This window comes from Drosophila innubila, chromosome X (genome assembly GCF_004354385.1).
Source record: "Drosophila innubila isolate TH190305 chromosome X, UK_Dinn_1.0, whole genome shotgun sequence".
Lineage (NCBI taxonomy): Eukaryota > Metazoa > Arthropoda > Insecta > Diptera > Drosophilidae > Drosophila > Drosophila innubila.
The window spans coordinates 22,608,348-22,632,263 of NC_047626.1; the positions used below are offsets into that span (position 1 = coordinate 22,608,348).

General features: G+C 37.8%; 5 protein-coding genes across 6 annotated transcripts; 3 read left to right on the forward strand and 2 right to left on the reverse strand.

Moving 5' to 3' along the window:
- The first annotated feature begins 101 nt into the window (after positions 1-101).
- Positions 102-4,698, forward strand: LOC117790715 (gamma-tubulin complex component 3-like). 2 transcript variants are annotated; one of them, XM_034630266.1, is made up of 6 exons: positions 102-550; positions 623-810; positions 1,160-2,288; positions 2,349-2,541; positions 2,596-2,917; positions 3,161-4,698. In XM_034630266.1, exons 1-6 carry the CDS (start codon positions 430-432, stop codon positions 3,902-3,904), a joined length of 2,697 nt encoding a protein of 898 aa, XP_034486157.1. In that variant the 5' UTR covers positions 102-429; the 3' UTR covers positions 3,905-4,698. The 2 variants fall into 2 exon arrangements, with proteins under 2 accessions (XP_034486157.1, XP_034486149.1); XM_034630258.1 differs by having other exon boundaries at positions 1,160-2,541.
- Positions 4,699-6,391: 1,693 nt separating this feature from the next.
- Positions 6,392-12,889, forward strand: LOC117790730 (gamma-tubulin complex component 3-like). The gene is made up of 4 exons (XM_034630277.1): positions 6,392-7,364; positions 7,423-7,615; positions 7,677-8,001; positions 11,760-12,889. Exons 1-4 carry the CDS (start codon positions 6,401-6,403, stop codon positions 12,519-12,521), a joined length of 2,244 nt encoding a protein of 747 aa, XP_034486168.1. The 5' UTR covers positions 6,392-6,400; the 3' UTR covers positions 12,522-12,889.
- LOC117790756 (peroxisomal multifunctional enzyme type 2) lies at positions 8,366-9,564 on the reverse strand. Its single transcript, XM_034630312.1, has 3 exons — positions 9,424-9,564; positions 9,188-9,351; positions 8,366-8,687 (listed from the first exon to the last, which is right to left on the reverse strand). Exons 2-3 carry the CDS (start codon positions 9,318-9,320, stop codon positions 8,473-8,475), a joined length of 348 nt encoding a protein of 115 aa, XP_034486203.1. The 5' UTR covers positions 9,321-9,351; positions 9,424-9,564; the 3' UTR covers positions 8,366-8,472.
- Positions 9,982-11,161, reverse strand: LOC117790750 (probable methylthioribulose-1-phosphate dehydratase). The gene is made up of 4 exons (XM_034630299.1): positions 10,977-11,161; positions 10,628-10,895; positions 10,318-10,520; positions 9,982-10,254 (listed from the first exon to the last, which is right to left on the reverse strand). Exons 1-4 carry the CDS (start codon positions 11,102-11,104, stop codon positions 10,161-10,163), a joined length of 693 nt encoding a protein of 230 aa, XP_034486190.1. The 5' UTR covers positions 11,105-11,161; the 3' UTR covers positions 9,982-10,160.
- A 164-nt stretch (positions 12,890-13,053) lies between the features above and the next one.
- Positions 13,054-22,109, forward strand: LOC117790707 (AP-3 complex subunit delta). Its single transcript, XM_034630246.1, has 13 exons — positions 13,054-13,660; positions 14,407-14,502; positions 15,389-15,517; positions 15,585-15,725; positions 15,789-15,918; positions 15,987-16,126; positions 17,534-17,607; positions 18,196-18,344; positions 18,820-19,496; positions 19,663-20,305; positions 20,764-20,931; positions 20,997-21,129; positions 21,203-22,109. Exons 1-13 carry the CDS (start codon positions 13,565-13,567, stop codon positions 21,840-21,842), a joined length of 3,216 nt encoding a protein of 1,071 aa, XP_034486137.1. The 5' UTR covers positions 13,054-13,564; the 3' UTR covers positions 21,843-22,109.
- The last annotated feature ends 1,807 nt before the right edge of the window (positions 22,110-23,916 follow it).

Sequence of the window (23,916 nt, forward strand, 5' to 3'; positions counted from 1 at the left end):
CAAGCCTGGGAACAGTTTTGATTCTCGTCAAGAATGCGACGACCCTTTATTTCGATAAATCTTGTAGCCCGCGAGCCATCGATATTTAGCATATCGACAGTCCGTCCCTGGCTTGCAAATTTATCGCCATTTTTAGTTTTATATTTACAACACACACAACGTTTTGTTATTATCAGATAGCGTCCTGTAAGTCGTATGTGGGGTTTTAATTGAGCAGTCAAGGTGCCATTTCTAGCATGAGAATTGGCGCATTCCATGTGACAGTGCAAGCTGAGCGGGAACAGCTCTGTTATTCGCCTATTTGTTCAGCAGTTGTCGTTTCTCATCTGGCCGCCAATTGAACCATAAACAACAAAACAATAAAAACAAAAAAAAGCGCGCGGGACATCAAAAATTTGTTAAGCGTCATTTAATTAATATCCGGCAATCATGTCACAGAATATAAAAATATCAAGTGCCAACAATAATTCAAGGCCAAATTCAGAATTAAAGAGCCTACTCACAAATTTCAGTGAGGTCATAAATGGCAAGGAGGCTCTGAATGATTTAGGTGAATATTTATTTTCTATTCTTGTCCCGTTCTGTTAGCTATTTTATATATACAACAATTATGTATTTGTAGATGCATTCGTGTCCAATGCCGTGCAGTATGTTAGCATGGATCCAACTGTCTTCGATAGTCTCTTGCCGCGCTCGGAGAACGACTGTGTACAAAAGATAATGTCACTGCTGAACTCGAGGTCCAATTTACAGGATGGATTGCTGCCTGGAGAGATATTTCAGGAGCGCTATAATGACTCCACAGAAGGGGTGAGTATGCATGCATAAATCAGTGCTGCTAAACATTCTAATTTCAAGGGCAAAAATAGCTTTAAATTGATCATAAAGTAATCTAAAAGTTATTAAAAGTGCTAAAAAATTCAATTTATTTTTTGTAAAAGTATGATATTTTATTTTTTACAAAAAATATTTTAAGATCATTAAATACATTGAAGTTATTTGGCAATCTGAAAAAAGAAATTCAATTAATTCTCTAATAAAGCCAAACTTCTAATATACATATCTCAAGTGCTAAATCTAGCCACATTGTAGCTAAAATTACTGACATATATAGCTGCGAGCTAATGATGATGCATCGATTAATCACAATTACTTACAGATTAACGATCCTCGTCTGCGAGACCTTCTGGCCAATCTTCTGCTATCCAGCTTACAGGATGATCCACAGTATCACATAAATGAAATGACATTGTTGCCATTTCATCACAGAAAACTGGCTATCAAATCGAATTCGATTTCCAGCCAAAATGGCAATGGAATCAATGGACTCAAATCCTTGGCTCGTTGCAGTTATGATCCCACACAACGTAGCATCGGCCTGGGACACCAGCCAATGCCCAACTATATGCTGGAGTTGTCAAAGCAAAAGAATGTCGATATCGTTCACGATATTGTCCAGAATGCGATATATTCGTTTATGGGAGCACAGGGAAAGTACCTGAAGAAGGATGTGATTACGGGACGCTTCAAGTTGGATCCGCAGAACATGAAGAGCCTAACGGTCGAGCAAGCCGGCATGCTGTTTCGTCTGTCCGAGCTGGGCTACTATCATGATCAGGTCACGACATTCTCAAATATATCAACCGGCTACAATGCAATGGGTTGCATGGGACAGGCATTCATCGCCAAGCTGAAGCTGGAACTGAACGATTTCCATGGTCAGGTGGCTGAGCTGCATGATATGCTCAATAAATATCGTCAGTCGCAGTCGCAGGATTATGCGAATCGCGAACAGAGCTGGATGAACAGGCAACGGAAGCCAATGACGTTACTGAAGCTTCTCACCTGGTATATTGAGCCACTGCATCGCATGCAATGGTTAACCAAGGTCGCGAATGCCTGCCAATTGAAGAAGGGCGGCGAATTGGCATCCGTCATATATGGATTTCTCAATAATGGTGATCCTACGGTCGATAAATTGGCCAGTGATATGTTAACCGTCTGTTGTACTCCCTTGGTGCGAATGATCTCAAAGTGGATGCTCGAGGGGAACATTAACGATAGCTACGGCGAGTTCTTTATCGAATCCCTTCCAGAGGTCGGTGCAGATCGACTCTGGCATGATAAGTTTCGCCTGCGGCTCAACATGCTGCCCAAATTCATCTCCCTCGAGTTGGCTGACAAGATTCTCAAGACGGGAAAGAGCATCAACTTCCTGCGGGAAATATGCAAAATTGATGAAGCTGTCAAGGGTCGAGAGGAGCTCAAGGATATCATTGACAATCGTGGTAAGTTCTCTCCCGGCACATCCAACTGGCATCTATTTATGTATATGTATGTTTCCCCAGTTTCCCAGATCTTCTCCTTTGTGCCTGATACCAGCTGGCATGCGGCCATCGAGACTTGTTACTCCCAAACGTCCAAGCATGTGCTGGACATTATGGTGGGACCACATAAGCTGTTGGTTCATCTGCAAGGAATGCGACGCTATCTGCTGCTTGGTCAGGGCGACTTTGTCAGCATCTTCATCGAGAACATCAAGTAGGTTTCGTAAAATAATTTGGAAATTGATTGACTTATAAACCGTCTTCACAGGGACGAACTGGGGAAGCTTGGCACCGACCTCTACTCACACGATTTGTCCTCTATGCTGGATGCTGCACTGCGTTCCACAAATGCCCAGTACGATGATCCAGAGATCCTCAATCATTTAGATGTGGTTGTTAAGACGCCATTTGCCGGTGATTGCGGCTGGGATGTCATCTCATTGCAGTACACAGTCCGTGGTCCTTTGGCCACCATGCTGGAACCTGCCATGCCCACGTACAAGACGCTTTTTAAGCCACTGTGGCGCATGAAGCACATGGAATTCGTGTTGTCCACAAAGATATGGAAGGAGCAGATGGGGAATGCCAAGGTAAGAGAACGACTGCTATAATTTACAAACTAATAAATTAATAATATATACGTCAGTTCAAGTCAGTTCAAATTAAATTTAATTGATTTACACTGAGATACGTCATTTATATGTTAAATAAGAAGACAATTAAGTGACAGCACTTAAATAATTTGTGTTGCAATACAAAACTAATCTGATTAATGCTGGTTTAGCTGCTTTGCATTCGTTCGAAAACTAAAATCGATTATGTGAATTTTTCAGGCACTGCGCGCATTAAACGGCGAGATTGGCAAAGTCACCTACAGATTGCATCTGTTTACGGCGGAAATCATGCACTTTGTACACCAGATGCAGTATTATGTGCTCTTTGAGGTGATTGAATGCAGCTGGGTGGAGTTACAGAAGCGCATGCAGCAGGCAACTGCACTGGATGACATTCTGGATGCACACTCAAAGTTCCTGCATGCGATCAGCATTGGATGCTTTGTGAAATCATCTAAGAACGTGGAAATCCATCTAGAGGTGGTGTACGATAGTATCATTAGCCTGGTGAATACACAATCGCAGTTTTATGACGATTGTTTCCAGGAGCTTGCTGCCCGCCAGCAAATGGCCCAAACAATTGCCGATTCGGAACGTAGTGGAAGTTTTGGATTGACCACTGTACAAAAGATGGAACGTGACCAGGAGCGTAAGATCTTTGAGCAGAAGGTGCTCACCTTCTGTCGCAACCTTGAGGATTATGCCAATGCCTACGGCAAAGCTGTCGGAGGCTTTCTCCTGGCGCTCAACTCCAGCTCCGATCCGAATCTTCAGCTGTTCGGCACGCGTCTGGACTTTAATGAATACTACAAGAAGCGGGACACAAATCTCAGCAAGCCGTTAACCTTCGAGCACATGCGCATGAGCAATGTGATGGGCAACTCCAAGGGTCTCACAGCAGGACGCTACAGTATGAATCCGCACCCAACCACTGCACAGTTTGGTCACATGGCTCTGGACTAACGATTATGTCAAGCACATGACAATCATCAAACGCTTTGCATCAGTGCCAATAACAACAACTACGAGTATATATTTAACAAAAGTTGCGGGCAAATAGCTTCAAATTGCTGCGAAATTCTCTAAATCGGGTTTAATCATAATGTAATTAATTCATATATACGAGTATAGTTAATGGGCGACTGCACGCAAGCTACCTGCAAACTGAATTATTGTTGTTACAAACGAAATTCGTTTTTAAATCTGTATCACAATTTTCCAATTGATTTGAAATTGTGTCCAAGTCGTGACAGTATTAAGCAATTAATTATTGAACACTTAACTATTTGTTTATCTTTCGCACAATCACAATTTAAGTATATAGTTTATAAACAGACAGCGCAAAGCGTTGTTATCGAATATGCATATATTTTATACATCTAGATTTATCTTATCTTTGTCCTTCTCCGCTGAATTTTTTGTATCGTTTAATCACAACTTACGGCCTTTAAAATCGGCTTCATCTGCACCATTCAAGAAAATCCTCCATCTAATCAAAAAGGCTTGGTATTGTCACTTTCCTGTTTCTGCCATTAATTGTTAATGCTAACTACATTTTGTTAAACTATCAAACTTAACTAAACTAAAAAGATTTTAATCATAAGGCAAGCTCAAATTTTAGGGATTTAATGCCATATATGGAATGTTGCCATTTGCTATGGAAAGGTAAAATTAATGAAGCGATTTTAAATGTTAATATTATAAAAGCCAATCTAAACTAATTCTAAATAAATAAATTGTTATGAATTTTGAAATTATTTCCAGGGAGCCAGTTACCTATTTAGTTTAATAAAATAAATTCGAATTTAACTGACAGATCATAACATTCTGGCCGCTTTTTCAATGACTGGTTAAGGGGCTTAAATATGTAACTATGTCAGAGATATTATGACGTAAAATGTTTCGAAACTAATGTCAAATGTGAAAATATCTCTTTGATAAAATTTCAGGAGACATTGAAAATCCTCTGTTAAGTATCTGATTTTGTTCTTAGTTATGTGAACAGATTCAAGTAGCTATTTTGCGGTTTCCAAATTCAAATAAAAGTAACAGCTCAATAATAAATTAATCAATTTTATTATTTAATTTTGTTTGCTGGGGCAGTTAACTTCGACTTCGATAATGTTGACAAGTCATCGATAATATGCGCATAGATTGCCCATCCCTAGCTGGCAAGTGTCAGTAGCGCAATTTTTTAATTTTATTTTTTGGAATAACGTGCGCACACATTATTACTATTTGAGAAATAGCAGCTGTTGGAAGTTATTAATTTTTTTATTCGGACCGCCGCGAGTTCTATTGCAAATTGACTAAATTTTCAAGATGAAACTCGATATTATGCACATACTATCAGACATGAAAAAGGTCATAAACGAGCAGGACAATCTGTATCCGTTAGGTGAATATCGAACTGAATTTCGCTTGTACCAGCATGTTATTAAATTTTGTTATAGATGGCTTGATATCGGATGCTGTGCGTTATATTTTAATGTATCCTAAAGCGCTCGACTTTCCATTGGCGCATTCGGAGGATAAGTGTATGGAGCAGATGTTGTCCTTGCTGAATTCCATTGAGGGAGATCCTTTGATTGGAGATCGCTTTCAGGAGTTCTTCATTATGGCCTGCGGAGGAGTAAGTACAAATGCAAATCCAAAAAGATAAAGCATCAGGTCAGTGGTGCCCAAAATTCGATTTTCTTACCACGCGTCGCCTATAAAACTACACTACTACAAAAAAAAGACTGTCAGTGTTGCCAACTCTTCAGGGCCAAAGAAAAGCTAAAACATATTCAATGCTGCCTATATTAACCTATATTAAACTTTCAAAAAAAAAACTAGCAAATTTTCAAAAACGACAGATTAAAGCTGTAAGACGCAACTTCAACCTTATAAAGCATATACACATGTAACTTATAGACTCTAAATCACCATCATCAATAAAATTTTGGAATAAAATTAATCCCAAACGGTGTCTATTGAATTTCGTACGGACTGTAAATTTTCCATTTTAAATCTTATATTTGGAGCATCCGGATTCTGTAAGAATGATTTCAATATTTTATTTTTTCCGATTTGCTTGTCATTTAATTCGCGTATGGGCTTAATTAAATATTAAAATATATATATATATATATATATATATATATATATATAATACAATTGAATATAATAAAGCTTCAGAAGAGACGGAAAAGACCTAAATTGGCAACACTGCATCAACAGATCCATCCGATCCATTAGATAACTACAATCCCGTTGCAGCTTAATGATCACCGTATGCGTGATCTTTTGGCCAATCTTTTGTTATGGAGTTTAGAGGATAAGGAGACACAGTTGAATAATTTGGCGGAACTTGGACTACTGCCACCTAATAAAACCCTATGCGTGACCAAATACATGAGAAGCGTCAGCAGCAGCACCATTCCCTCGACCTTGAGCGTGAGAGACAGTTCCCATAACATGGGAGCTTTGGTACGTTGCAATTTTAATACAGTTCCTCATTACCTGGACCTGAACGACTATCAGCCATTGCCGGAGTGCGTTGGGGAGATTGCAATTCAACAGACATTTAAATTCGGCTATGAAGTTGTCCAAAATGCCATCTACGCCCTATTGGGAATGGGAGGAAAGTATCTGATGAAGCATGCAATAACGGGACGTTTAGGATTCAATCCGAGCAACAGTTCGCTCCTGAAGTGCACCCAAAAGAGCATGTTGTTGCGTCTCGGCGAGGCTGGATTCTTTCATGATCAGCTGCAGAAATTCTCGAAAGTCACAACCGAATCCAATGCCTTGGGATCCATGAGTCAGGCCTTGGCAGCCAAGCTGAAACTGGAGCTGAACGAGTATCGTGGTCAAGTGTCGCAGCTGCAGGATGTACTTAATAAACATCGGGAGGCCCAATTGCAGATGTATGTCGATCGACAGCAAAACTGGATCCACAGGAAGCTGGAGACGTTGACACTACTCAAGCTTATCACCTGGTATCTAAAGCCACTGTATCGCTTGCAATGGTTAACCAAGATCGCGGATGCCTGCCAATTGAAGAAGGGCGGCGAATTGGTATCCGTCATATATGACTTTTTAAGCACTGGTGATCCCCATCTCTATGATCTGGCCAGAGATGTGTTAACCGTCTGCTGTACTCCCTTGGTGCGCATGATCTCAAAGTGGATGCTCGAGGGGCACATTAACGATAAATACAATGAGTTCTTTATCGAATCCCTTCCAGAGGTCGGTGCAGATCGACTCTGGCATGATAAGTTTCGCCTGCGGCTCAACATGCTGCCCAAATTCATCTCCCTCGAGTTGGCTGACAAGATTCTCAAGACGGGAAAGAGCATCAACTTCCTGCGAGAAATATGCAAAATTGACGAACCTGTCAAAGGTCGAGAGGAGCTCAAGGATATCATTGACAATCATGGTAAGTTCTCTCCCAGCACATTCTACTGGCATCTTTCTATGGGTAATTGGTTCCCCAGTTTCCCAGATCTTTTCCTTTGTGCCTGATACCAGCTGGCATTCGGCCATCGAGACTTGTTACTCCCAAACGTCCAAGCATGTACTGGACATTATGGTGGGACCACATAAGCTGTTGGTTCATCTGCAAGGAATGCGAAACTATCTTTTACTTGGCCAGGGCGACTTTGTCGGCATCTTCATCGAGAACATCAAGTGAGTTACAGTCAGTTGTTCCCGTATTGATTAATGGATCCATTAGCTTTTGTCATTTTAGGGGCGAACTGGACAAACTGGGCACTGATATCTACAATACTTATGATTTGTCCTCAATGCTGGATGCTGCACTGCGCTCCACAAACGCCCAGTACGATGATCCAGACATACTCGATCATTTGGATGTGGTCGTTAGGAGTCCCTATCCCGGTGACTGTGGCTGGGATGTCATCTCATTGCAGTACACACTGCAGGGACCATTGGCCACCATGCTGGAACCTGCCATGCCCACGTACAAGACGCTTTTTAAGCCATTGTGGCGCATGAAGCACATGGAATTCGTGTTGTCCACAAAGATATGGAAGGAGCAAATGTACAATGCCAAGGTATGCCAAGTAGTATTCTAGTTCCCACCTTAAACTTGTTATACTCTGCTGAGCAAGAGATCCGTATGGAAAACACTTTTACCTTTGCCTTTGACTCTCCTGTCGGACTGTCGAACTGTTGGATAAGATTAGCGCGTAATCTAATCCATGGCACTGAGTGTTGTCCACTTGGCGTTGCACATTTGTTGCTTCTATTACCGGTTACGATAAGAGACGAGGCTATCAATATCTGGGTGTCAAAGTACACATACCGCTTCTAGGCTAATTTGATTGAATTCGTTACAATAACAGCATTCCTTTTGGTCTTATGTATTATTTTCTAATTACACGTAGTATAAACATACAAAAAAAAAACAATAGAACGTTCACATTGTGCTAGTGGCGTAATTATAAAACAAAGTAAAGTACAAACAAAAATATGTGGAAAGCCATGAAGATGCCCTAAACAATAGAGTCCAATTCCAGGTCAGTTTACAACTTGGCGTCGGTCTTGAGCAGAGGCGCCAGCTTCTGGGTCAGCATGATGTTGCCGGCAATCTTCAATTTGCCCTTCATGAACGCAGCCTGAGGATTCAGTTTGCCCAAGGCAATATCAACCATATCCTCATCGGCAACGGTCAGTGTGGTGTCCACCTTAACACCCTGGGCGGGTCCCTCATATGCCTTGGCGCTCTTGCAGTCCAGAGCTGTTCAAAAAAGAATAGAATAAGTATGAGTATACGAATAAAAAGAAAGTTATCTTTTAGACCGATCTTTGGTATGGCAGATATTTGATTTAGTAATCAGATACAAGAGATATATCAGGAAGCAAACTAGTTTTTTATACTAAAGGTAGATACGAATAATCGCTCCGTTTCTATGAAAGCTATATGATATAGTTGCCCGATCTGGCAGATAGCCTGTCTATATCGACTTAGCTCATCGTTTTGATCAAGAATATATATACTTTGTGGGGTCTGCTATGTCTGTTTTAATGCGTTACATATATTATGACAACATTATAATACCCTCTGCAAGGGTACAACAATAAGTTTGCCTGCTAATGAGACGACAACTCAACGCGGCGACGAATGGTGCGAAGTACACGACTAAAGTATCGATTGCACTTTGAACTTTGAGTTGCGATACAAGTGCAGTTGTGAATATCTGTCTTTCAGTTAACATGGACATAGATGAATGTACTTACTCCATTCCTTGGCCACCTTGCCGTCCTTGGTGATTTTGTAGAGGAATACACCGTTAATGGCCTTGGCCTTCGCTTGGTTATCCTTCAAGCCCTCGATAATTTTCTGGAAAACGGCGTCCGATTGCAGCGACATATTGATGTGTGGTATTTGTTGTTGCTTCAAACTGTAATCAATTAATTAAAAGTACACTTGAATTGATAAACTTGCGAATTAAGCCTCCTCGCTAAATGCTTACACTTGAAAGGAAAAACGCCAAATAATGAACAAATAGCGACAATCGTTGATTTTTATGTCTTTTTATTCTCTTTCTCTAATACTTTACTAACACTCTCACACTTGACCGGTGAGCTCTCGTTGCTTTTCACACACCCATACCCATATGAGAAAAATAAATCGATAGTCTTTTGGAGTTTGCACTCTCTCATTTACTCACAGTGCTGTTATGTTAACATAACATGTCCAGCTGTTGGCGCTCTTTACACATGGTGCAATAATACAGGTGGTATCAACGACGTAGCCAGCCGTATCAGTTGATAAGAACGTGCGAGCGTTAAAATAAACTTAAACATGGTTCATTTGACCTTGGCTGTGATACGATAGATTGAATTAAATGCATTAAAGTTAGAGAGTAGCGTGTTACTTTCAATAAACTTTGTTAAAAAGCGAACGTAACGCCTTTGACAATAACATCTAAGAGTTGAAGTCACTTGCTCGATTGACAACCCCCACATTATTATGCCTTGCTCGCACTGTGCACTGTGCAAAGTGCGCAATAATTTGAAGATCATAAATGTTGGATTGCGATAACGATAGCAGCTATATTATGGATTATCGTTTGCTCAAACTATCAGTATTTCCTTTAAAAATGTATATGTACATATATAAAGCATCAATTATCAACACAAATATGTATATAAGTCTTTATCAGTATGTACATTACTAGGCATTTTATGAAATTCAATCAATAAATGCCTAAGCATGCGATGCATCCTCAAACTTCTCCGGATTTAGTCCGGCCTTCTTCATCTCCACGGCAATAGAGAAGAGATAATCGTAGCACTCGGACCTGCAAAAAGTCATATAAATAAGAACATATTTTTTTATACAAGCAAATTTAATGTCTACTTACATAGTTTTGGTTTTTTCCCAAGTCTGACCCCAAACATAGACACCATGTCGACGCACCAGAATGGCACTACATCCGGGATACTCCATCATGGCCGCATACATGCTATCAGCCAAATCTCGTTCGAAGGGCGTGTTCTCAATGATGGGTACAACCAGCTCCTCATCGTAGCGCAGATAACGCTTGTCCGCCTCATCGTAGACGCCCTAAAAATAGATTATAATTTAGATAAACTGTTTGCAATCACTTACTAAGTTTATGCGACAGCTAAAGCTAATTTAGTGTATAAACTTGTAATGCTTTTAAACTGTACCTTAATCATTTCGAGGTGTGTGCAACGGAAAGTTTTTCCCGGCCAGAGCAACGTAGCCATTACGGCGTGTTGGGAATGAGTGTGAATGCAGGCTCCGGCATTGCGATGTCGGTAGGCGAGCATAAATAGAGGCGTGCACTGACTCTTTTTGAGTCCCCTTATTTCCGGCGGTAATTGCAAATCCTTGCCATTTTCGTCTTGCACAAACAGATCCTCCGGCTGCATACGCTCCTTTTGTACACCCGAAGGTGCTATATAGATTTCATTACTGCACCCAAATAACAAAAAAAAAACTTACATTTATTTAACGAGTACAATGGAATTTACATACAATTTGATTTAAACTTGCTTGTATTTTATAGTCATCCCGCCCCCTGTGCCGGTTACCCAACCCAGATGATAGAATTGTCTGCATAGCTCTGGTATCAAGTGACGCGGATGTTCCGCTGGTAAATCCTTGAAAATTGACAATGCCATTAAGAAACTGGCAGCTGATAAGGCAGTTCAATCAGTTGTTCAGGCACATTCGTCACGTATGTAAACAATAGACACTGTTGCCCAAACGTTGCGACCTGGCCCAAATGATGCCACCCTGTTAAATTTTCCGATCTGGCAATATGTACTTGTCTTAATTGGAAACTATTTTTTTTTTGACAATTTCTTAATATTGAAGCTAGAATTTTAAAATTATTACAGACTTCTTGTTGGAGTTTTCTGCATTTTTAAAATATTTTTTTCGAATTAAATTTGTAACTTCTCTTCCCTTGGGAATGAAAGCTTTAAACCTTTATTTTATGTAACTTCGAATTTAAAATTTTCTTGAATTTATTAATTTATTGCAAATTTATGGCATTTTGAAATTTGCAATACCTAAATTTAAATTTATTATTTATTTAAATTTGCCAAGTATTTAAAATATTTTACATCGCAATTTCAGCTATTTTTCGGATGCTTTCCAGCCAGTTCGAACGGTCGACAGATTCTGGCTGTCGGGCGATAGATTTTTTCATTGTCGATTTTAAAATTATTTGTTAACATAAAGTGTTCCTGTTATCAACAGTTATCGATGCTATCACACAATTTGAAATTCAAGTTCGATGTAATTACTTTTAATTTTGTATTTATTTTTCAGGCACTGCGCGAGTTGAGTAGTGAGATTGGCCACGCCAACTACAAATTGCATTTCTTCACATCGGAGCTTATGCACTTTCTCCACGAAATGCTGTATTATGTGCTCTTCGAAGTAATTGAGTGCAGTTGGGTGGGATTGCAGAAGCGCATGTCTCAAGCCACTGATCTGGATGAAATTCTAGATGAGCATTCAAAATTTCTAGAAGCGATTGGCGTTGGATGTTTTGTTAAAACATCGAAGGAAAGAGAAAGCCATCTTGAAGTGCTATATGGCAGTATTATTAACCTAGTAAAGTTACAAACAGAATTTTATGATAATTGTTTTGAGGAGTTGAACGCCCGTAAGAAAATGTCCAAGGCAATTGCTGATTCTGAACGTGCCGGACATTTCGGCGTGACCACTGCGCAAAAGTTGGAACGGAACCAGAAGCGCAAGATATTCCTTCACAAAGTTTATACCTTTTGTCACAATCTTGAGGAATATTCCACGGCCTACGGCAAAGCAATTGGCGTCTTCCTGCTGGAGCTCAACTCTAGCTCCAACCCGAATCTTCAGCTGTTCGGCACGCGTCTGGACTTTAATGAATACTACAAGAAGCGGGACACAAACCTCAGCAAACCATTAACCTTCGAGCATATGCGTCTGAGCAATGTGATGGGCACCTCCAAGGATCCTACAGCAGGTACCAACAGTATTCATCCGATTGAACCTGTTGCAGAGAATGATCAGGATTCAGGTGATTCCAAGCCAGTCACATCTTAATAACACTAGTCTTCACATCGAAAATTGGGCAATTTGCAATATCTTAACACAATATTATAATTTTAGTTACTTACATGCACAAAAAGAACAGAAAAGTTTAATGCCAACTTAATTGTTGTTCTTATAATTTATTATTTACTCATAAGTGGACAGCGCATAGCGTTGTTAATGTTAATGTAATGTACACCATCCATCAAAGTCATACAATTTAACTAAAAAAAATTCGAATTAAAAAAATTGTCATGTATTTTCAGATAAAGAAATCTAATTTGTGAATTCAATCTCTTTTTGGATTTGAATTAAACGGCTGCTAAGTAGCTCCAACATTATATAACAGAGCCTTAAAAGAACTAAACAGCTTAGCTACTAATGTGAACTTGGTTCAATTAGCAATAAATTACAAATTTAATTGTAAAAAAATTTTGTAAAAATAAATAAAATGATAAATACAAAATGAAAAATACACTGAACTGAAAAGTGGTCTAGATCATATTTCAAGGTTGCCAGACGATAAAATTAACTATAATTTTTTTGCTGCCAGGTGGCAATGTGTTTAAAAAACAGAACAAATAGCACAACAAACTTGCTAAGAGCGACAAAAAAAATCAATTGCAAAAATAACACTGTAATATCCAAAGCTTAAACGGCTGTCGTTGACAATAAAATAGTTGACATTTATTAAATGAATTATCGAATTAAGCAGCAAATCAACCTAAAGGAACGCACTGTTGGAGTTCATAGCAGTCTTTTTTTGTGCATTTCGCGTTGGCAGTGATTTTTTGCAAGTGCAAACGGAAAAGAAGAAAAAGAAAAAAAATAAAGAAAAGCTGACGCTGCCGGTGCTAGCATTTACCAATTCATATAAAAATTAGATGTTTTGTTGTTGCTGCTGGTGTTGTTGTGTATTGTTAAATTGAAAGCAACCATATTGCTGCGCTGGAAACTAAAGCAACAACAACAGTAACAACAAAACCCAAAACGGCAACAACAACATTAAAGAGAGCAACAAAACCAGCGCACGCATCAAAGACGAAGACGACGAAATGGCGTTAAAAAAAGTGAAGGGAAATTTCGAGCGCATGTTTGATAAAAACTTGACAGATTTGGTGCGCGGCATACGGAATAACAAGGATAATGAGGCAAGTGCCGCAATATCTAATAATGCCTGTTGTTGTTATTGTAAAATCACACAGACACGCATACAACTTGTTAATTAGCTGCCTAATTTCATTTTGCCATTTGGCAACAACGCAAGGCTCCAAAGCTTGACTCAATTAGCGGCTATTCGCTGTGTCTCCGTCTCCGTCTCCTTCTCGTTTTGCTTTCTGCTAATGTCTTTTAGCTCATTTCCCTGATGTGGCAACTCACACAGACACATACACACCCACAAGAGCAACTAAAAACTCGCAGTCATGGCAAAAGACTTAATTCCTTGCTGCTTTTGTCCTTATCAAACCCACTTCTCACCGCTTTCTTCGTACCCAGCTGCTGACAATAACAATATACGTGAAGAAACTTTCGATTGGCCTGCCAATTGGAATCTGCTTGTCTGCCTGTGTATGCGTGTTGTCTGTATTTGCTTTTACCATCTCCTTCTTCTACTTTATCTTCTCCTGATTTTTATTAATAGTAAAAAAAACAAAAACGCTGCATTATGCACCAAAACAGTCATTAAATTCATTATTAAATTCAACTGATACGCCCACTCACCACGCCCCAACAATTAATGCTGATTCTGTTTCTGCATTTAGAGGCCATGCGGTTCACCCATGAAATCTGCGTGATTAGGCACGCTTTGTGGTGTTGTTGCACAAGCACACTCACACACATGCATATACACCTGTATGTTTTACTAATTATCTGCTTTCCCTTTTGCACTTTACAGGCCAAATACATATCGCAATGCATTGAGGAAATTAAACAGGAGCTCCGTCAGGACAATATCAGCGTCAAGTGCAATGCTGTCGCCAAGCTGACCTATGTGAGTGCCATGCTCCCTCCCCTCTCAGTTACCCCCACATATTCTAAGTGGAAGCATTACATGTTGGAACGATAACGTTAACGGTGAATCACAACGCATTCTTCGTTCTCTGTGTAAGCTGAGAGATACAGAGTGAGAGAGAGATAGTATGAAATTGGAAGCTGTGCTGCACAGTGGAGCAATTGCCTGAATTATCGTAGGTCTAGATAGCAGCTGAAGCTCTCAATTGCATCTAATAATATGCGGACAAAAAAAAAACAGATGTGGACATCTCAAACACCCCAATGGACTAACTATTTATAGATGGCGTTTATGTGAACTATAATAGGACAAAAGATAGTTGGAGGACGGTTCATACATATATAATATCGATTAGTGGCATTTTATCAATTTATTGAATTTATTTGCGAATTTATTAATTTACTGCTGCAAACTTTAAAATATATTCCTAACTTTGGGCATATCTACTTGAAATTCCATCACTGTTGCCAATTTAGTTATTTTTGAGGGGCTTACAAGATTTTAAAGGGAAGAAAAAACGAAAATCATAGATTTTTCTATGCAAAGCCTTAATTTAAGCATTATTTTTTTAACTTGTTTTCTTTTATTAGTTGCTTGCTATTTTTAACGATCAAAAATTGCCAACAGTGTATCCTATAGTTTGGATAACAAATTGATGAATATTTAGAAACAAAAGTTGGATTGATATCGATCTTTTATTGATTGCTTATGACCAGATACACTTGAATTAAAAAAAGCAATTATTGAGTTTACTAATTATTAGTAAGAAATGAAAAATGTTAATGACAAAGCTTAAATGTCAGGCAGTGTATTAATATAAAATAATATATTTTTATCGAGAAATAAACGCTTTGCTTATTCACAGATACAAATGCTCGGCTATGACATCTCATGGGCCGGCTTTAACATCATTGAGGTGATGAGCTCCTCGCGTTTCACATGCAAACGCATCGGTTATTTGGCGGCCAGTCAATGCTTTCATCCAGATAGCGAGGTAAGACTGCCTTATAGATAAGCAATCATATTATGAAGTATATTAATCGAATATATATTATTTAAAGCTGCTCATGTTAACCACGAATATGATACGCAAGGACCTCAACTCACAGAATCAATATGATGCCGGCGTTGCGCTCAGCGGACTAAGTTGTTTCATATCGCCAGATTTGTCTCGAGATTTAGCCAATGATATTATGACTCTGGTAATGAAAAGCAAATATATAAATATATATACATCGATTTATAGCTGATCAATTGCTTTCTAGATGAGCTCAACGAAACCGTATCTTCGCATGAAGGCGGTTTTAATGATGTACAAGGTTTTTCTACGCTATCCGGAGGCCTTGCGACCAGCATTTCCCAAGCTCAAAGAGAAGCTCGAGGATCCCGATCCAGGTATGTTGATAAACATATAAACTGTAGACTGTTGCATGTATTCATCAATCTATTGTTTCTTTTGTCAGGTGTACAATCTGCCGCAGTGAATGTTATTTGTGAGTTAGCCCGTAAGAATCCAAAAAACTATCTACCCTTAGCTCCCGTATTCTTTAAACTAATGACCACATCGACCAACAATTGGATGCTTATCAAGATAATCAAACTGGTAAGTTGTTCTTCTCCTTCTTCTCTTTTCTTCACTTCTCTTTTGTTTTCACATTTTCTTTTTGATTTACCAACTCATTTGGTTGCTGTACAAAATATATATATATATACATATTTATATACGAATTGATTACTCGTATTTGTCTTATCAACAAAGTTTTAATTAACACAAAACTCCTCCTACTCCTCCACTTCCCTACCCGCCCGAAAACGTGCCCAAAAATGATATAATGAAAAGTTCGCGAGCCTCACAACTATTGAACCGGCGCTGGGACGCAAATTGACTCAGCCCCTAATTGAAATTATTTCCAGGTTTTTATCGGCGCGCTTTTATTTATTAATTCAAGCAAGAAATTTTGTAAAGAAAACAACAAAAGCAAAAACAAACAAACAAAAAAATTAAGCAAAACAAGCACGCGCTCGAAATTTTTTGTTTGGTTTCTTATTAAGCATTTTCTATAATTTTATTTTATTTTTTAATTTAGTTTATATATCAACTGTTGCAACACACTCTTGTCATATTCACACACTCATAACCACATTCACCTCGTTATTGGACGGTTTATCTGTATTACACCCCCCAAAATTTCAATATCAACTGTCAATGTTGTTATTGCACAAGAATATAAATTCTTTTTATAACCTGTTAAGCTGAGGGAGATCGAATCTGTGATTATTCATAATTTTGATTTGATTAGTCCGATTTTTATTGGCAAATGTAAATTTAAAACATTTTTTAATCAGATACATTCTCCACAAAGGGCTTAAAAATCAAAAGCATTTCGAAATGCTATTAAGTTTAAAAGAATTTATATATTATTACCACACATTGAACTAAAAATTTTCCACTTTGCTTTATAATAGGAAAATATCCTTTGGAGACGTATTTTCGGTTTGAGTTAGATCTTTTATTTTTCTCCTCTACATAAGTTTCGAAAAACAGCAGGTAGATCTTCTTCAGCTTAACCACACACATAAGCAGACACCAGCCTTAAGCACCATCTAATCACCCCGAATTACCCCAAACATGGACATTTGGTAATATTTATGCTATTTTTCTATATATATATTTTTAATATATAGTTTAAATTTCTTAGTGTTTTATTTTGCCAGTGCGAAAAGTTCGAGTTAAGAGATGTCTATCCAACTTCCCTAAAATATATGTATCTATATATGCTATATCCATATATCTAGATATGTGCTATAGTTAGTGCAGAAATAAGTTTCATAGCCAGTTATATTATTATTATTGTTTTCATTTTTATTTGTATATTATTTAAGTATGACTATTATGATACCATATAAAAAGCATATAAATATGAAGAAAAAGAAAACGAAAAAAGAAAAGTTTTTATTATATGGTATAATTTGTTGCTTGTTTCTTTTTTCTCTTTGCATATATTTGCAGTTTGGCGCTTTAACTCCCTTAGAACCCCGGCTAGGAAAGAAATTAATAGAGCCACTCACAAATCTAATTCATAGGCAAGTTTTTTATCATTTCAACGAAACAAATTTCAAATATGGAAAATAAAAACTGCCCAAAAAAAGACGAAAACATAAACAAGAACTGCCTGATGATTCAAAGCTGATCCATTGTATATATATTTAAAATATCAAAACAAAAAATTACATATATTTTTTTTTGTAAACAAAATGAAGCGCTTATTATGTCTCTTTTGTGTATTTTGGTTTGTTTTAAGCGCTCTCTTTAGCTGTTTTGCTCTCTTTACTCTTACGTTGAATGCTTCTCTTAGAGCACTAACATTGACAACAATTTCAACTATTATTCTTATTTTCTTTTTCTCTCTTTCTCTATCATTTATCTATCTATATATCTCCCTTTAAACTATCATATATGGTGTATATATAAATTATTGTTGTTGATATTGCTATTGCTATTATTATTATTATAATTTTAATTGTTATTAATGTTGTTATTGTAATTGCAATTGTTATTGTTGTTGTTTTCGCTTCTTTTTGCGGCGCTTTAATTGAAACTTGAACTGATTTTTAATATGTCAACGCCCTAACCCCTCGTAAAACCCATATCCGACCCTTCAATCCAAACAGCACCTCGGCCATGAGTCTGCTCTACGAGTGCATCAACACGGTGATCGCGGTTCTCATCAGCATCAGCAGTGGCATGCCCAATCACAGTGCCTCCATTCAGCTGTGCGTTCAGAAACTCCGGATCCTCATCGAGGACTCTGATCAGAATCGTAAGTAACAAGCGTTAACTTATTAACAGATCCACAAATTTACTTTAAACTCTAGACATCTAATTATAATCATAACTCCAATTGAGCTACCAAATTTCATTATGATAGCTTAAATATTATGACAGTTTTATCTCTGAACCATTCACCAATATGAAAACAAATCTACAAAGGAGATTAATTTATTTACCAAGCGATTGGAAATCATAAAGACGCTAAAATGCAGTCAATACACGTATATCAAATTTCAACATCATAGCTCAAATATCTTGACATTTTAAACCAGACAATCATATAAAGCCAAATCTACAAATGATAATTTTCGAATTAGAAACCAATTTTAAAATATTAATTTATTTAAGTGCAGTCAATATTTTAAATTTCAGCATCATAGCTGAAATATTATGATAGTTCTGAACCACTTTTGATCCATTGACTTACTCTCTCTCCCCCTCTCTCTCTATCTCGTGTGTTGCAGTGAAATATCTGGGACTCTTGGCCATGTCAAAGATCCTAAAGACGCACCCAAAGAGTGTGCAAGCACACAAGGATCTGATATTGGCATGCCTTGACGATAAGGATGAATCGATACGACTGCGCGCCTTGGATCTACTTTATGGCATGGTATCGAAAAAGAATCTCATGGAGATTGTGAAACGTCTGCTCGGTCACATGGAACGCGCCGAGGGATCCGCGTATCGGGATGAGTTGCTCTACAAAGTGATTGAGATATGTGCTCAGAGTTCCTATCTATATGTGACCAATTTTGAGTGGTATATGACCGTGTTGGTCGAGCTCATCCAACTGGAAGCTGGCTCCAAGCATGGTCGACTTATTGCCGAGCAACTATTGGATGTGGCCATCCGTGTTCCGGTTGTGCGACAATTTGCCGTAAATGAGATGACGAATCTCTTGGATACATTTGCCGTGTCCGCGCAGAGCAACTCCATGTACGAGGTGCTCTATGCCGCCGCCTGGATCGTTGGTGAATTCTCTGGAGAACTGACCGATGCCGAGAAGACTCTCAACATTCTTCTGCGACCGCGACAGTTGCCTGGTCACATCCAAGGCGTCTTTGTGCAGAATGTCATTAAGTTGTTTGCTCGACTGGCGACCACATGCCTCGAGCTCCAGGATATGTCCGCCCTTGTCCGTGTAAGTTATCCTTATAATCATAATAATTATAATAATTTTATGCATACTTAAAAATAACTTTAATTTTATATTAAAAAAAAAAGGATAAGAGCTATAATAAATTTAATATTTTACATAAAATATAAGAAACAATCAGTGAGTCATTAATGCAATCAATCTTTTATAGCTTTGCGATCATGTGCTGGAGAAGCTGCAGCATTTCAATGGCTCCAATGACATTGAGGTGCAGGAGCGGGCCAATTCCGCCTGCATGTTGATCGAAATGCTGCGCAAGCAGTTGACAATATCCGCGGAGGACACAACGATACCCACGCTGGCCATTGAGATTGTGCAGGAGATGGCGCTACTCTTTGCCGGCGAGCTCATTCCTGTGGCGCCCAAGGCACAGCGCAAGGTTCCTCTCCCAGATGGCCTCGATTTGGATGAATGGATCAATGCGCCGCCGCCAGAAGATGCCAGCAGTTCATCTTCGGAGCATGACAAGGATGAATTGTTCGTTAGCTCATCGCATGCCGATGGCCATGCAGGCACAGGTGGAGATGGTGGTGGAGGCGGTGGCAGTGGCAGCCATACAGGTGGCAAGCGACGCACTAGTCTGGAGCTGACGCCAGAGCAAATGGAACGGCAGCGAATGGCGCGTCTCATTGAGCAATCAAATAATCCGCATTACTTGAAATCAACTCCTGCTTCAAACGCCGTCGGCAGCAGCAGCAACAACTCGAATGCGGATCAATATGACAATATCGATGATATACCCATCACAGAACTGCCCCTGGACATTGAGGGCGTGTCAGCTTTGCGTGTGGGCAGTAAGTATACAACAAATATTTATAGCCAAAATAAGCCAGAACTTTTACAGTTTTTAAGATAAAACGCTTTATTCGAAAATTAAGATTCCCTTTTAACACTAGAAGTTTAAGTTAAGCTCATAATCACTGGCTGCAAAGCAATTTTTAGTGACCTTTTCAATTGTTTTAGAAAAAATACTAATAACAAAACATAGCTGAAAAAAATATATTCAAAACAGCCGGAACTGGCTATAAAATAATTAAGTTGGCAACAGTGCTTGTAATAGCTAGTGAGAGATGCACATGTTAGTAAACAGTTCAATGTTGCGCATTTAACAGTGTCTCGATAAATGCATAGCACTTATGTTAACATAATGCGATAAATGCAAGTGACAGAACTAGTTCGCTGATTAAGTAATTTTAAATTGGTAACGGAATACATTTTATAATTAAAATAAATGCAATTGTTTCCTTAACAGTTACCAAGCGATCTGATAAATACCTGCAAGAGCAACAGCAGCAACAACAGGCAGCGCACGGCAGCAGCAGCAGCAGCAAAGATGCCAAAAAGAAGCATAAAAAGAGCAAAAAGAGCAAAAAATCAAAAAACAAAGTTGCCTACAACAGCAGCTCGGAATCGGAGGGCGGTAAGTGAACAAAATAATAAAAATAAGGAAAACAGTTTTAATTCATTTTAATGAAAATGTTGTAGAACCGAAACCGTTGCATATTGTGAACACAACGCTGGACATGCCCGAAGGTGTAACAATGTCCGACAGCGAGGACAAGGATGGCAAATACGATCCAAACGATCCACATCGTGCGCTCGACATTGAGCTCGATATGTGAGTGACGAAACCATTGTGATGACAAAAGAACACAATCACTTATAACACTTTATGCTTACTCAATCCACAGTGCTGTTTTTGAGGCGCCTGCAAAGACGTCAAAGGTTGTGGCAAGTGGCAGCCGCAGCAAGGCTGACAAGGAGAATCTCAAGGCGCCAACGGAAGTGGAAGTAAGAGCGGGAGCGGCAACAACAGCCAGCTCAAAGAGTTCGGGCAAAAAGGAAAAGAAATCAAAGGAGCATAAAACACGCAAAGTCCAACCTGTGGCCGATTTAATTGATACGGGCAGCAGTCCATGCAGGACAACAGCAACAACAACAACAACGGAGGATAATGGAGGCGCCAACAACAACAATATTATACTAACCGATGCTGTGCACAATCAGCACAAAAAGAAGAAGCGCGAGAAGAGTGAACGAAGCGAGAAAAGTGCACACAAATCAAGCAAAGCAACAAAAACAACAACATCAACTGATGGTGCAACAACAACAGTTGCAACTGCAACCGCCAACATTATTGATATGGATGTGGATCTGGCAGCTGTTGGACAAACGGAAGTGGAAGCAACAGCAGCAATTGTCAAGTCGCATAAGAAGAAGCATAAAAAAGAGAAATCACAACACAAGGAGAAGCGAACGCATAAGTCGGCAATTGGATCCGATTATGAACAACCGCTAGGTATTTCGACGCCAAGCAAAGAGATTTTCTAGGTACTAAGTACACATGCACACATGCACACAACACACCAACACACACACACACCATATACATTTCCATTTCCATCAATTGTCCCCATGCAATATGTACATAAGTGCATAGTTAGGAACTGTTGTCATTAAGTTGATAGAATGCCTATTCCTACTCCTAAACCTACTCCTAATTGTAATCCAAGATCCTTCTACGTCTAAATTATCGCTGCGATAAAAAACAAAATGTAACACGAATTGAACAAATGCTATTAAACAAAAAAAGAAAAACAAAAATTACAACCCATAAATAATATATATTAACTAAACTACACTAAAAAAACTAAACTTAAATACAATATATTGTAATTTTAATAACCGCATTCGCCATTGCGGTTAAAAAACTAAACAAAATATGAACAAAAACAAATTTATGAATACCGTTTCTATTTTTTAAACGAATTTGTAGCCCCAAATGCAGACGATGCGATTCCAATTATATACACAACTTGATCAAAGCCCCCCAATTAGTCTATATATAAATATATATAACAAATTATGAACAGAACTAAGTGAAATTCTATAGTACGATATATAAACGTGTTGACTATACTATATGCTTAGACAGTACATAATGTATATGTATATAAACAAAAAACTATATACATACTTAGCTATAACTAATGTGCAACTGTTGCGTCCAATTGTTCAAGTTGTACAATTTAACAACAATAATATTGTTTAAATCCTGCAACAACCACAGCAACAACAATTTCTTCATTTTTTTCATGGTGCCCAAAAACTTCGAAAAAACAAATTTATAAATATTGAAAATATATTACCACATGCAAAAATAAAAATCAAAATCAAAACAAATAATTATTGTTTTATTTTATGACTTGACAATCATCTCAATAATTTGAAGAAAATCGCATCTCAAATGACCAAAAAACAAAACCAGGCGAAACAGCATCTTAAATTGGTCGAAACGTCGAATTTCGACCCAGTTAAAATTCAACGGGGTCCGTACATACGTAACTGGAAAAATTGAAAATCTTGAAAAGGAACAAAATGTAGACATTGTAGAGAATAAATAGCATGCTTGGTGTCAATTAATATTTATTGAAACAAATTTGCTTTGATTTGGTTGTTTTGTTTTATTTATTTTGAGTTGACTGCAACTAAAGGCAGTTGTACTGTACTTTACGGTACTGTACTTAAATATATTCCTCCTCTTCTTCTTTCTTGTTTTTTAATCTTCGTTTTTTGAAGTCATTCATAAAACTAGATGCTAAACTTTCAACTTAATATTTAAATGAGTTTTTGTTTGTGTTTTATTATGTTAAATATATATGTGTGTGGATTTGTGTGTGTATATGTGTGTGTTAGTTTGTATGTATGTATGTATGCATGTATGTTGTTTAAATAAGTAATTTGTTTTACTTTTAATATGAATATGTATCTGTAGTTGCAGCTGAAATAATTGTTGTTGTTTTTTTTTTTGATTAATGATAATCAAATTATATTGAACATATATTGAACAATGGGTTGTTTTTTCATATAATACATATGTACATACATACACACATACTTCTTATACAACATATATAGTTAATAGTTTTCTTGTAGCTTTACGTTTAAATTTTTGCATTTTCTCAATTATTTTTATTTCGTTTTTTACCAAAAATTATAGCTTAAAATTGAATAAATAGTTTTCTTTTTGCATCGTTTTCCCTTCATCGACTTGTTTTAATGGATTTATTTAATTAAATTTTAATCAATAAGTTTGTTGTTATTTGTTTAGTTTTCCACATTTGGATAAGGTAATTTTCATCTTGCTTTTCGTTATTATTGCAGGCATTTTCTTTTCTCCTCTCCTTTCCTTTTCTCTTCGATTTTCTTTTGAGTTCGACTTTTGTTTAAATTAATTTGTTATCTGTTATTTAAAACACTTAACTTTGCTCTTGGTATTTGCGTTTCTTATTAATTGTACAGCTTAAGTGCTAATAAATAAATGTGGTTTTTTTTGTCTGTTTTTGTTTTTTGTCCATTTAGTTTATAATTATTAAAGTAACGCCTAATTTTACTGTTTTTTTGC